Here is a 14,536-nt window from a genome sequence, read left to right as displayed (position 1 = left end):
CCATACCCAGACACCAGACACACAAGTACAATAAATAAGTAAATGCATAAATAAACAAGCATTTAGGAATCTATTAGAAGAGGCATTATAGAAAAAAACTTCATTACGACATTCCCATACAGGCATATGCATTCTTTGTTAGAAGTAGTGGTGCACACCTTTAATCCCAGCACCTGGGAGGCAGAGTTAGGCGTATCTTTGAGTTTGAAGCCAGCCTAGTCTACACAGTGTTCTGGGGCAGCCAGAACTACACATTTAGACCTGCCTCAAAAAAAAAAAAAAAAACTTAGAAGAAAACATAAGAATTTTTTTTCTCTGAGACGTAAACAAAAAATTTTCGTTTTTCCTTCTCAGTTGATGTTTATATCTTTGTTTAGTTTATAAAAACAGGTTTCACTTTATAGCCTGGGCTGGCCTCTAATCTCTAGGTTAAAGAGATTCTCCTACCTCAGCCTTTCAAGTGGATGGGCTTATAAAAGCCAACCACGACCCATGACTGAATGAGACAGTTGTTGTTCTTATAATGTTAGGGATTGAACCCAGGACCTTCTATATACTACACAAGTGCCCCACCCCTGAGTCACATTCCAGCCCAAGAGAAACAGTTTAAACAAAGCAATATGTGCTAACACCACAAGGTAGAAAACTGACTGACACATTAACCTAAGAACATTAACACTAAAAATTTGTATTTATCAAAAAACACCTTTAGGGTTATCAAGAATGTTAAACGTCTAAAAAACTGTCTCATTCCAGAGGAACCTGGAGAAGTATGACAACTGAATGCTGGATGGTGTCTTGGCTCCAGAGCAGAACAAGTATGCTAGGCAAAACCTAAGGAAACCTAAGGAAATATATATGGTGGTTGACAGCACAGTGCTACCAATTCATCTGGGAAGACAAAGGAATGACAGTTACGTTAGCAAGTACACAGACACAAAGGAAGTCATCCCTTCAACCGCACTGTAAATGACGGTGTGTAAGTGTGTGTGGTGGGGATGGACACTGGAGCCTTGCACGGGTCAGCAAGTGCTGTACCACAGAGTTAAAAGCTCCCCAGACGGGCCGGGCGTGGTGGCGCACGCCTTTAGTCCCAGCACTTGGGAGGCAGAGGCAGGCGGATTTCTGAGTTCAAGGCCAGCCTGGTCTACAGAGTGAGTTCCAGGACAGCCAGGGCTATACAGAGAAACCCTGTCTCGAAAAAAAAAAAAAAAAAAAAAAAAAAAAAAAAAAAAAGCTCCCCAGACCTACTACTGCGATTCGCTGTTCTTGAATAACTTCAGCCCAGGGCCTACCAAAGTACTCTATAATTGAGTTGCAGCTTTAATCTCAAGCTGTTTTCTTTTTTCCTTTAATGATACCTTTAGTAAATTAAAAGGTTATAACATAGAAAAAGATACCCACAATATATAAATGGTAAAGACTCAAGATTAACAAATTCTCTAAGGCAGTAAGTACAAACCACATAAAGAGATGAATGGGTATAAGCTGTCAACTATTATCTCACAGAATAGTAAACCCAAAAGACCACATATAAACAAGGCCTAAAACCTGGTAAAGAAATCAGTTGGCAAAGAGCTTGCCTCACAACCATGAGGAGCAGAGTTTAATCCCCAGAAGCAGATAAAAATGCAGTATGGTAGCTTCACACAATATTCCCAATATCAGGGAAGAGTCAGGTGTGTGCCTGTGGATCACTGGCCAGCCAGCCTAGCCTAATTAGTGAGTTCCATGCCAATGAGAGATATTGTTTCTGAGGTTGTTCTCTGGCCTCACACACAATACATACATACATACATACATACATACATACGTGTCTACGCAAACTAACATTAAAAAAAAAAAAAATTCAGAGATGTTCGGTTTCATTAACAAACTTAGAAGAGCACGGTATTGTATGGTAGCCCATATCTTATTATATGAGCCCTCAAGATACTGAAGCCACCAGTAGGACTAAGTGAGTCTGAAGCCAAGTGTGATCTATATACTGTACTCCAGGCAAACCTGAGTTACAGAATGAGATTATGGAGAGGGAAAGAGAGAGAGAGGGAGAGAGAGAGAGAAACAGACAGATACAGCCAGACCTATCATGTACATAAATGTATGAATAAATATAAAATAGATATTTGAACAGTTGTATTCTAAACAACCAAGGGAAAAAAGGAGGAAACAAAGGCTGGCAGACTACAAAGGTGTGACCTGTGCCTTGCTTACTTCTCTATAACAGTAATTCCTAGCCTAAGCCTGACAGGAAGACAGAACTTCACCTGTCTGCTGAGGGAACATAAAGAGTGAGAGGAAGTAAAACAGAGGAAGAAGAGAAGCGGGATAGGCTGGAAGCTGAGGCGCTACTTCTCTGATGCAAGAAACTAGGTTACCACAAAGATTCATTGGGAAGGAAAAGGGCAATCAGACAGATATCCTTCTCAGGAAAACTTTACCTAGCTGTGGGGGGATCCGCCACTAAAACATCTGGCACTCGGTATCGAGGCCGCCGGGGCTCTAGCTCATCAATCCTGATCCGAGTCATGTTCTTCTGAAGGCCCTGAAGCTCCAGCACAAGCAACACCTGCAGAAACAGAAACCAAACAAACCCGATCAGACAAACCCTCCCGGTCGTCTCTTCTCAGCCTTTTGCCTACAGCTTTGATCTAAAAGCAATGTTTTGCTCAGTTTTTTTTTTAATTTGTTTTTTTTGTAAGTGATTCCCCTACATGTATATATGTGCAGCATGTGTGCACCCGGTGCCTACAGCATGGTCCTTGGAACTAGAGTTGTAGATATTTTGTGATCCACTATATGGGTGCTGGGAAACAAATCTTGGTCCTTCTTAAGAGCAATAGGTGAAATCCAGGCGTAGAGACAGACACCTTTACTCTCAGTGCTTGGGAGGCAGAGGCAGGCAAATCTCTGAGTTGGAAGCCAGGCTGATCTATAGAGTAAATCCCAGGATAGCCAGGGTTACACACAGAAAACTTGTCTCAAAAAACAAAAACCAACAACAAAAAGCAACAAGTGCTCTAAATTATTCAGCCCTCTCTCCAGTTCTCTTGATTTATTTTTTTGTTTTTTGTTTTTTGTTTTTTGTTTTTCGAGACAGGGTTTCTCTGTATAGCCCTNGCTGTCCTGGAACTCACTTTGTAGACCAGGCTGGCCTCGAACTCAGAAATCCNCCTGCCTCTGCCTCCCAAGTGCTGGGATTAAAGGCGTGAGCCACCACGCCCGGCTTTTTTTTTTTTTTTTGATGCAGGATCTCATGTAACTCATGCTGGTTTTGAACTTACTATGCAACTGATTGCTGTTCTTAAAACTCTTGATCCTCTTGCCTCTGTCTCCCAAGTGTTGAGATTACAGACATGCCCCAGTTTCCTATACTATGGATTGTAACCCTTATGACAAGGTGTAACTGAATACGGGGGGGGGGGGTATTTCATGAAAAAACTGACAAGTAGTTTCTCAATATGCAATGGAAAAAATTTAATCAGAATAAAAGATGAAGCTCAGTTGATAGTGTGCTTGCCTAGTTCAAGATTAGCATAGCATAAAACCTGCTTTGATATAAACTCCTGTAATCCCAACGTTCAGAAAACGAAAACAGGAAGGTTAGAAATTCAAGGTCATTCTTAGCTACAAAGTTAGTATGATGACAGCCTCAACTTCATGATACAAAAATAAACAAAACCAAAAATCAAACTCATAATGAACCTAAGATTTTCCTAGCCGTGCTCACCCATGTTGCATCGCCCAACTTCTCTGAAGCCTTGGCTCTCAACACACTATATTCATATGCCAACATGATACTTCAAATGCCATCACGGCACACAATGCCAATGAACACTGCCAAAACCACTATGGCTCAGGTTGGAGACTCTTGTGTGTTAGCAACTGTGATCCTTTTACTATACATATCAAGTTTTCTGCTCTCACAAAAATGACAGTGATGGTGGCGTACACCTTTAATCACAGTGCTCGGGAGACAGAGGCAGACAGATCCCTGTTAATTCAAGGCCAGCCTGGTCTACAGTGAGTTCTAGGTCGGCCAGAGCTACACAGAAAAACCCTGCCTAGAAAAAAACAAAAAACAAAAACAAAACAAAAACCAGTAATTTCTGTACCAAAGAACTGTTGTGAAATAAATTTATGGTTTACTTGAATGTTTTATTTGTACACACACAGCAATTACACACAACTTAATATTCTCTCTTTCTGAGTTCTTTCATTTGTACACAGAACTAATGTTCTCTCTTTTTCTGAGTCCTATAAAAATTTCTTGCAAAAAAAATTTTTTTATTGCAAACATAAGTTTATAACATTTTGGCCTAAGAAACCTGAGATCAGATTTCTTCAAAACTAAATGTCTCCAGGACAGAGATGGTTCAAACTTTAAAGAGCACTGGCTGCTCTTCCAAAGGACCTGGGTCTGAGTCCTAGCAGTCACATACTGGTCTAGAACTCCAGTGCTTACAACAACTCTGTAACTCGCATCCCAGTAGATCCAACATACTCTTCTGGCCTCCATGGGCACTGCATACACAACTGTACACAGACCAACATGGAAGGCAAAATACTCATAGACATAAAAAAGTAAAAGTCTCAAGATAAGCCTGACACAAGACATTTATTTACAAGTTTTTCTTTCCCAAGTTACCACCCATTTCCCCATCCCTACCACTTTTTCTTGTCTTGCCTGACCTTGGTGACATCATGGATCAGATGGACTTTGAGAGCATCAGGACCAAGCTGCAGAGTGTCCAGCAAGGCACGGTAAGGAGAGAGGCCTGGCCGAATGCTCCGCTGCCGTCTGTCAAATCCAATAGTTGGGACGTAAGGTTAGAGAGCATCTCAATATCCTTAGGTGACTCTATTATCTTAGGTGACAATTATCTTTCTTACACTACCCACCCACCTCACCTCCCACGTCCCCACTTCCCATTCACCTCTTCTAGAAACATACTTGCAAAAGGAGCTCTCATCACAGGTCTTAAAGTTGCTTCTATCCACAGCAAGAGTAACCCCCAGACAGACCCCAAAGTACGCCAGCAGCAAACTTAACCAAGACCTATGGAAAGGCAGACAGAACCGTTAACACTCTGGTCAAGAAGGGCTTCACCTTCTTGACAGAACCCTAACAGGTAACTCATAAAAGCATTCCAATTATTAGGAAAAAGGCCAAGTAGACCAAGGATGAAGCCAATTCTGAGTGGGAATGGTGGAGCACATTTCTAATCCCAGCACTCGAATTCAAAAAGCAGAGGCAGGGCAGATCTCTATGAATTTGAGGTCAGTCTGGTCTATACAGTAAATTCCAGGTCAACCCATACTATACAGTGAGATCCTGTCTCAAAGGAAAATTTTTTTTTAAAGAAAAAGAAAAGTTAGTCTTGAAGAGATGGTTTGTTCACACTGTCCCTGCAAAAAAACCAAGAGTAAGTGGACAAAGCATGTCTGTCTGGCCTTCAGAGGCTGAGTATTGACTGTAGTTACATCAGCCTCTCAGAGGAAAGGAACAGTAACAGCCAATCCCAAAGGAAATGGTGGTACCATGTGTGTACATCAGAACAACAAAGATAACTATGCCTTTCAGGGTAAGTCATCAGATGGAGCTAACCTGCTAATCCTAACTCCTAAGACCCTAGAACTCTAGACACCTGGTTCCTTTGATACAGTTTTGCAGCTTCAAAACAAATCGCCATCATCCCTGAGGTTAAAGTGACAGCTGAAAACACAGAGCCTAGCTAACTCAGGTGTCCCCAGCTCTCAAATGACTGCAGTGTCAAAAGAATCAATACCCTAGCAACACCTCAGAGACTGATTTAACTGGCCTAAAACAGTGACTGTTAAAAAAAGCTCTCTATGGCATGGTGTATGCTTGTAGTACACAGCTATTTGGGAGGCAAGGGCCAGGGTTGGGAACCACTTGAGCATAGGAGAGACTAACATGAGCAGCAGAGTGAGAACTATCTCAATAACCGTAATGCATAAATAAACACCCTAACCCTAACAAGGAACCAAGACTCAAAACTACTTTACATACATTTATTTTCCCCTTTCTTTCATTGTTTTTCTTAGTCAATGTTAGGTTAGGAGGTTTTTTTCCCCAGATGGGGAAATTAAGTCATACAAGGAACAATCAACTATGATTTTTGAACAGCTACTAAGAGGTGAAAATGGCCTTGAGCTTAGAGCTGACTGACACTAAGACACAGAATACACAGTACAGCACACTAATCATGAGCAGAACAGATCAGACCTGCTAAAGTGAGAAGCCTCACATCGAGGTCACCACAAATTCACCCCCACAATGTGCATCAAATGAGAGACTATGGATCAATAACCTCATTTAAATAAGTTTGGGGCTAGAGGCATGGCTCAGTAGCTAATAACAGTAGCTGTAGCTGTTCTTTAAAAGGGCCTGGGTTTGATTCCTAGTGCCCACATGCCAGCTCACAATCTTCTGTAATTTGTTTCAGGGGATCCAACACCCTCTTTTGGCATCAGACATACACATGGGGACACAGACATGCGTGTAGGAAAGGAAAACATAAAAACACATTAAAAATAATAAGATTTTTAGTTTGGAGGTATTTACCTACTAAATGATTCCTAAAAAGGAACTCTCAGATTTTAGTGTCTGTTAATGTGTAACCCAGGCAAAGACAGGATTGTGAAGCCTGCCTGGTCTTCAGAGCAAGTTTCATGACTGCCAGGGCTACAGCGAGAAACCCGCAAAGAAGGAAGGAAGGAAGGAAGGAAGGAAGGAAGGAAGGAAGGAAGGAAGGAAGGGAGGAACTGATTGAGCATGAGCAGAAGGGAGAGAGGGAAAGAAAGAGAACCTAGCCAAGTGTGGTAGTACAGACCTATAATCCCAGTACTTGAGAGGTAGAAACGGGAAGACAGTCCAGTCATCCTTAGCTACATATCAAGTTTGAGGGCAAGCCTGGGCTATGTGAAACCCCACCTTGAAATAAGAAACACTTCTTGTATGTATTAAACAAACCCTGCCAAACCTTGGACCAGAAGTTTTATTTACATTTTTTGCAGTGTTGAAGAGTGAACTCAGGGTCTCACTCATGCTAGGCAAACATTCAGCTACATCTTCAGCTTATAACACCAGCCTTTTAAACAAGTTCTTCCAGTGACTATGATTTAAGCAATACAGGAATACACTAAGATGTGTTCCCCAGGGAGGACAGAGGGGACTCATAAGGTTTAGTAGAAGCCAGGCAGTGGTGGCGCATGTCTTTAATCCCAGCACTTGGGAGGCAGAGGCAGGCAGATTTCTGAGTTCGCGGCCAGCCTGGTCTACAAAGTGAGTTCCAAGACGGCCAGGGCTATACAGAGAAACCCTGTCTGGAAAATAAATAAATAGATAAATAGATAAAAACAAACAAACAAAAGAATATTTTCAACTATGACTTGTTGGCTCTTGGAATGCCTTAAGCATCCCAAACGAAAAGTGTTCACAAGCTAAGTCAAGAATGAACTTTAGGGTAAGTTACATCTGTTTATTGGAGAAGAACTTGAGTATATGATTCACCCTTTTTACACTGCTGTTGACAGTACACGCCACTCCCGATCCTTTACATCCGTTAGGTGTACCGCGCTTTACGGCGCTGATGTGTTTCCGAGCTTTTCTTTAGGTTCTACAAAACTCCAGAGAGCAGACCAAATCATTCGATACATGTTGTGTTTGAGCAACATTATCCATGCAGACTGTGAACTGACTGGACCCTGCCCCAGCCGTGCCCAGCAAATGAACATTAATGAAACTGGCCAAGGCTGGTCGGGAGGGCAAGGAGGTAATACAGGACGACCTGCCCATCGTATTGCTTCCAGCCCGAAAAAAGAGCAGCGTGGCAACAGGCTGCTTTCTTACAGGCTGGAATGCATTTCGTCCCCCTACCTGCCTCGACAGCCCTGCGCACTGCAGGAAGGAGACGAAAGCATTGACCACCCCGAACCGCCATGGGAGAGGGGGCGGCTGGGAGCGGACAAGGCGGGAGACAGCTCCCAGCTTCAGCCTTTCTAAGTCACCCGGAGAGATCCAGGAATCCCACAGACAAGGGCCGCAGCGACTCGTGAATCTGCCGCTGGGAGGCTGTAGCCAGAGGCCGCCACCACGGGGACAAAGAGCCCGCTGCGAGGCCAGAAGTAGCAGGGTGATGGGAAGGCATACAGAAAGAAGCAATATGGGGCTCGGGGGATCTAGGGCCGTCCGGGCGCGCCCCCGGGTTCCGGGCTCCTCACCGCCTCCTACGCGCCGCCACTGCCGCTATCGCCGCCATCTTGTACCGGGTTTGCTCCTTGACCCGAACCTACCCGCCCCTGCGCACGTTGAGCCACGTACCCTAGTGCCCGCCCCTTCCGGCCTTCCGATTGGCTCGTCCAGAGCGCGGCCGGACGTCTACTCCATTGGTCGAGCGCGTTCTATATTATGAATGGGGCGTGCCTCGACGGCCCGGGCTCTGCGTTCTCAGGCTTTTGGCAGCTTTCCGTGTCAGATAGAAACACTGGACTGTTTGTCTCAACTCGGCAAATTTTATTTAGAAAAAATGGTGGGATTTGAAAAAAGTGACACCGCTCGTTACGTAGGGACTTAGAAGCATCCACCCTTCTGTAGCACCTTAGTCTCTTCTCTCAGTTCTCGCACTTGTAGAGAAAAGGTCAAGTCCCCTGCCGAAGCAGAGTGGAGGGCGGAGGTGCTTGAAAGCGGCCAGAGAAGAGCCCCAGGCGATCGATGTTGCGGTGGAGGACACTGTGCAGCACAGACAGATGTGGTCCTCCTTCACCTCCACCCTCCCTGGAAAAGTCCCGGATGAAGCGGCCACGCTCAGACTGGAAGATGAACTTCTGGGGCAAGGGCCCATGCTCCCGAAGAAAACCCCAGACACTAAGCAGCAACAGACGCACTTCAAAAGGTGCCAGCTGGCTAAATACCTCGTGCATATTACCCAGGGCTGGTGGCAAGAGGCTTCCCTCAGCCATGACAGCCACCAGGATACAGGATGCCTCCAGATGCCAGGGGGAGTGGGTTGTATCAGGGTGTCGAGAGGCTTCCCAATGGCTCAAGAGGGCAGCCAGCAGCCCCCGCAGCAGGACAGAGCAGTAGCACAGGGCTGGGGGAGCAGCTGCTACCAGCTTCAAAAGCTCAAACAGCAGAGGTTGTTCCCGGAAGCGCCGCCCAATTCGGAGATCCCGCTCCACAGTGGCTCGTGCATGATCCTCTGGGGGCCAGGCCAGCTCAGCACCAGCTGCATCAGGACACACGGTCTCCACTAAGGTCACCGCAACTGCTTTGGCTGCCTCTGGGCTCAGGGTGGGAGCCCCCCAGCAACCCTCACGCTCACTGCTCCCTGATGCGCTGCAACAATGCACTAGGAGGCTAATGAGGCTCTGGGTGTTATAGATCACTTCTTGATGGTTTCGAGATTGAACAATTTTAGGTGGCTTTAAGCCACGGCCGATAACTCCAGCGTGGAAAACTGACCAGATCCCTCCAGGACCCGGCACAGCTGCAGTATGCCTCCGGTTAATGTCCAACAGAGAGGCAGAAGCTGAAGGGGTCGAGACAATTGAGAGAGTCTCATTGTCTCCATCCATTTCCCCTCCAAACAGTTCTGTGTTGCCCCGATGTAAGGCTCCTTCTACAAGCAGCTGTAGGACAGCCTTGAGCCCAGCTGGGGAAGTCTGAGAAAGGCGAGTAAGAAGCTGAGAGGCTGAAGCCACGCCAGGAGGGCCATGCAGCCTTAGAGAAGCGAAGAAGTGGTGTACTCCGGCTCTCACTAGTCCCAGTAGTTGGGAAGGGGCCAGGGCTTCAGAAGGAAAGGGACATATAGCAAGGAGGGAGGCAGCAGCTTCAGCTACTTCCTCCTCTGGGTGTAGTAGGAGAGGAGCCAGATCAGACAGGTGAGCTGAGGCCGACTCCCCAAACCGGGCCCCTAAGGCTGAAGGGCCCTCACCACCCTGCTGCTCCCACCCTACCAACAAGGCCAAATTTCGAAGAAACCGGGCTGTGAAGGGAGGCTGTAAAGTCCCTGCATGCACTCGAGCCAGGCAGCTTCGGAAGGCCAGGGGAAGAAGGCCAGAGAGACTGACCACTAGCCCTGCATATAGCTGGGTTGCCAAACTCAACTCTTCAGGGCTTCTGGCTCTGCTCAGTAGATGGCCCAAGGCCTCAGGTCCACAGCTAGGTCGTGTATAGACAGACAGTAGGCCCAGGAGCTGGTGTTGCCAGAGAAAGCGCTTCCGTTCTAGCCGTAATGTCTCTCCACACAGCTCTCCAACATGGTTTCGTAATGCATCAAGAAAGGGCACTGGACGAGGAGGTGGGGGTGGGCCCAGCACCCCTTCTCCAGGAGACCCTCCCCGATGATGAACCAGTTTTTGTAGATGTAGCAATAGCAGCTGAATCAGCCGGTCACAGGCCTCTCTCACGGTGTCTGGCACAGCCAGGCCCTGGGTAGTAATAACTGAAGCAGGCATAGCTGTGTCCACTAAGAACTGCAGCAGGCGGTAGGCACCAGTCCCAGAGGCCTGGCTCACTAGATGCACAGCCAGGTTTAGCATGTTGTCTAGCTCTTCTCTGGGGAACCCCTGCAGGTGTTGTTGCAGCTGGCTTAGCACTGCTGGGGGCTTGAGGCAGTCCACAAGTTCTCCAGATACTGTGCCTAGCAAAGCTGGTGACATGACTGCCAGCTGCAGTAGGAAGGGAACTGTGGCCTGAAGAGAGGGCTCTCCATTCCGGCCCCCAGTACCCCCTGCCAAGCTATCATGAAACATACGCAACAGTTCCCGTCGGATGCTGTCTCCATGGCGAGAAGCCAGGTGCCCTAGGATGCCTACAACTGAGGCAATCTTGGGTACCCGTTTTTCCCCAGGGATGGCAGGAGATCCAGGGAATGGGTCTGTAGAGGGGGTTTGAGAAGAGCTTCCACCACAAGCACTAGCTCCTCCTCCAGCCCCACTATGGACACAGAAGTCCTTAAGGCCACAAGAGAGGACTCGGGAGATGATGGTGCCAGGAAAAGAAGAGCCAATATGGGCCACAACCCAGTCAAAGTGTGGGGAATGCTGGACAGAAGTGTCTAGCAAGGCATCCACACATGCATCTGGGCAGCTACCAATGAGGGCCGAGAGGCACTGCACATAGATGTCCATTAATGTGCGGGTAGCCCTGCAGCCCATCCACAGCTGCAGCAGTTCATTGAGAGAGCCAGTGGCATGGGGAACACGCTGATGCTGACCTGAATATGTGCTGCTCAGTTGTCCCATGAGGTCAATGGACCACGCACTAATCACAGGTGCCCAGGCCTTTGGGTTGGCCCGGATAAACTCGCACAGCACCTGCTGCACTTCATGCACCACATCCTCTAAGCCAGGTCCACCAGTAGGGACATGGGATGGTGGAGGTGGACGGAGGTGAGGTGGACCAGCCACAGGACTTTCTTCTAGGGCAGCTAGGTGGGCCCGAACACTCTCATCAAAAACACCTCTCAAGTGGTCCAACACAGCAGCCCGAGCAGGTGGCAAAGAACGGAGCAGGAGAAGACCACATCGAGCATGTTCACGAGCTGAGAGCTGGTGGCCCAGAATAGGGTCTACACCAGTCAGAAAAGCCTTGATTTCTTGGGACAGCTCCTGAGCACTGTAAGGAAGAAAAAAAAAAAAAAAAGCGAATCAAAACACTGGGAGATGTATGTTAAGCAAGTTATATTATTCCTTCCATGAGCTTTGATTTCTTTTTATGTGATAATAGGGTAATACATCCCTCATAAGAATTTATGAAGGTTTAGAAGCATACCCATTCCTGGTTCACCTTGGTCATTCAAGAAATGCTTGCTCTTTTTATTTCAGTACTAGTATAAACCCTAGGCCTTTAGGCCTACTAGGCACCATCTCTAAGCTACATCCCCACCCCACTTTTAAAGTACTTCACCAGTACTTTTTCAGCCCTAACAACAATATGGTTATTATGATCCCATTTTACAGATAAAGAAATGAAAGTTAAGAAATCAGGATGAATATTACAAAGAGGCAGGAGCCATTTCTAAGCTCCTAGAACAGAATTTCCTTTTGTTAAGCTGATGGTATATGAGAAGTACTCAATGAAAAATTACTGAATTAGGTAAATATATTGAGATTCTATACCTACTTTAACATCTTCTCAGCCCCCCTCTACAGCACAAGCACCCTGAAATCTCTCAATGGACAGAAAATTGTAACCTTACTAAAAGCTCTCCCTCCCAAATGTGTGCTTTTCCCATACTATACAAGAATTCGGCCTTAACTGGTGGCAGACACCTTCAATTCCAACACAGACAGATCTGAGTTCAAGGCTAACCTACATAATGAATTCCCAGACAGCTATGTCTATCCATAGAGACCCTGTCTCAAAAAAAGGAAGGAATGGAGGGAGGAAAAGAGAGAGAATTCTAATCACACACCCACTGAATTAAACGCCTTCAGTGTGCCAAGAATGAGGGTGGGGGGGTCCCCCGGGGCACAGAATATAAGCCTTTCAATTCGCCCCCTCCCCAAATATATAAGCTGTGTCTTAAGAGTCTCAGAAGGCGATGTTGAGAAAATAAAGCCCCTTCCCTCTTACTACTGTCTCTTCTGTCAAACACAACCGCATTCTCTGGGCAGATAAGGTTCTGTACCCTCCCTCTGATCAAAAATAAAAAGGCACCTCAAAGGAGGGACGTGTGCAAAAGAAAGGCTAGGACACATATTGCGGCTCCGAGCCTTGGCTCCCCAGACACTCGCCATGTAGTCCGAGCCTCTCCGGGTAAAAGGGGCAAAGAGGCTGGGTTCTCGGGGTGCTGATGTCCCCGACTGCTGGCAAAGCAAGGCCGGCCGAAGAAGGCACTGAGGTCTCGGGAGAGACAGAACTACGAGCGGGGCAGGCATCGCAGCCCAGAGTTTTTAGTGAGGCGGTCCCTGAGTTCCGGGAAGAGGCGACCAGAATCTCTGAGAATCCTGACGCGGGTTCTCAAGGTAAGATCCAGCTTTCTGAGGAGAAGGCTGGACATCAGCGCGGGGCCGCGCGATGAGGGGAGATACCAGGGGCTCTGACTACCTGAGAGGCGCGGGACCGTGGGTGGCGGGGGCAGGCCCGGGTGGCCCTGGGGCCCCGGGAGGGTCGCACAACGCGGACATCCCGGAGCCCTACCCGGAGCCTGAGGCGGGAGCGGCGAAGCACAAGCGACGCATGCGCGCTGACTGGAAACGCGACAGAAACTAGCGACCCCGCCTCTCAGGAAAATCTGTCCGGCTAAGTCTAGAGCCCTAGGACTTTGGTTCCGCGTCACAGCCAGCGAGTAATAAGCTTGCTCTCAGCGCAACCTTCACACCCCCACCCCAGGAGCTTCGTAGGTAAATGAAAGCTTCCGGAACTTTCATCTACAGTGCAATCTAATAATCTAACGTTAAAATATAAACGTACAGGGCAGTGGTGGCGCACGCCTTTAATCCCAGCACTTGGGAAGCAGAGGCAGGCGGATTTCTGAAGTTCGAAGCCAGCCTGGTCTACAAAGTGAGTTCCAGGACAGCCAGGGCTACACAAATAAACACTGGTCATCAGCCCCTGACCTGAGGTTCTAGCCACCATCCCCACTATGACTCCCAACCTTAGCAGTATATACACTCTTGCCAATTACATGTAGTCTTAGGAACTGCTAGAATATTTAAGTGAAAAGCTGACTAGAGTTAACTGGAATGATACAACTTTCCCGAGTCACCACTCATGCTAGGGTGCAGCTTTTTTGTGATGTGACTGCCCAAGCTTCACCCACACACCTGTTACACAGACAAAAATAGTAAATATAGCTGGGTTGAAGCAGAGGCAGCTAGATCTCCATGACTTTGAGGCCAGTCTAGTCTACACAGTGAGTTCCAGGACAGCCAGGGCTACACATGAGAAACCTTGTATCAAAAAGACAAGGCAACCAAAAAATACCAATGTATTTCACCAAGCTGGACTTAGATGGAATCATTATTTTTTATTTTTATTTTATTTATTTATTTATTTTTGGTTTTTCGAGACAGGGTTTCTGTGTAGCCCTGGCTGTCCTGGAACTCACTTTGTAGACCAGGCTGGCCTCGAACTCAGAAATTCTTCTGTCTCTGCCTCCCGAGTGCTGGGATCAAAGGCATGCGCCACCATGCCCGGCTATTTTTTATTTTTTTAAAGATTGATTTTATTTATTGTTTTTTTGAGACAGGGTTTCTGTGTGTAGCCCTGGCTTTCCTGGAACTCACTCTGTGGACCAGGCTGGCCTCAAACTCAGAAATCTGCCTGCCTCTGCCTACCAAGTGCTGGGATTAAAGGTGTGCCACCACTGCCCGGTTCAACGTGTTTTTTATTATTTTTACATTATATGTATATGAGCAGTTGTCCTCAGTCTAAAAGAGGTCATCAGACCTCTTGGAGCTGGAGTTACTGGTGGTTGTGAGTTGTGTTACATTTATAAAGAAGTAGTCTGCCGGGCGTGGTGGCGCACGCCTTTAATCCCAGCACATGGAAGGCAGAGGCAGG

At 47.0% G+C, this 14,536-nt stretch overlaps 2 protein-coding genes across 3 annotated transcripts in view; both read right to left on the bottom strand.

Moving 5' to 3' along the window:
* The window catches only part of Ganab (glucosidase II alpha subunit), a 19,824-nt gene extending 11,479 nt beyond the window's left edge, over positions 1 to 8,345 (bottom strand). For both annotated transcript variants that reach the window (XM_021221077.2, XM_021221139.2), the window contains exons 1-4: positions 8,248 to 8,345; positions 4,955 to 5,059; positions 4,693 to 4,801; positions 2,442 to 2,569 (exon numbers count right to left, since the gene is read on the bottom strand). In XM_021221077.2, the coding sequence (XP_021076736.1) occupies positions 2,442 to 2,569; positions 4,693 to 4,801; positions 4,955 to 5,059; positions 8,248 to 8,285 (380 nt within the window). In that variant the 5' untranslated portion in view covers positions 8,286 to 8,345. The remainder of the gene's footprint in view (positions 1 to 2,441; positions 2,570 to 4,692; positions 4,802 to 4,954; positions 5,060 to 8,247) is intronic.
* Positions 8,346 to 8,518: 173 nt separating this feature from the next.
* Ints5 (integrator complex subunit 5) lies at positions 8,519 to 13,240 on the bottom strand. The gene is made up of 2 exons (XM_021201809.1): positions 13,079 to 13,240; positions 8,519 to 11,644 (listed from the first exon to the last, which is right to left on the bottom strand). The coding sequence occupies exons 1-2, from the start codon at positions 13,156 to 13,158 to the stop codon at positions 8,665 to 8,667; spliced, it is 3,060 nt and encodes a 1,019-aa protein (XP_021057468.1). The 5' UTR covers positions 13,159 to 13,240; the 3' UTR covers positions 8,519 to 8,664.
* Between the last annotated feature and the right edge of the window lie 1,296 nt (positions 13,241 to 14,536).

The sequence above is a fragment of the Mus pahari genome, chromosome 1, assembly GCF_900095145.1.
Source record: "Mus pahari chromosome 1, PAHARI_EIJ_v1.1, whole genome shotgun sequence".
In the NCBI taxonomy this organism is placed as follows: Eukaryota; Metazoa; Chordata; class Mammalia; order Rodentia; family Muridae; genus Mus; species Mus pahari.
This window is presented reverse-complemented; position numbering and strand designations above follow the sequence as displayed.

Excerpts from the sequence above, each read along its gene's own strand:
- Ints5 (XM_021201809.1), bottom strand. The coding sequence starts at position 13,158 with ATGTCCGCGTTGTGCGACCCTCCCGGGGCCCCAGGGCCACCCGGGCCT. Across the intron at positions 11,645-13,078 it reads CACGGTCCCGCGCCTCTCAG|TGCTCAGGAGCTGTCCCAAG; the intron begins GTAGTCAGAGCC and ends TCTTCCTTACAG.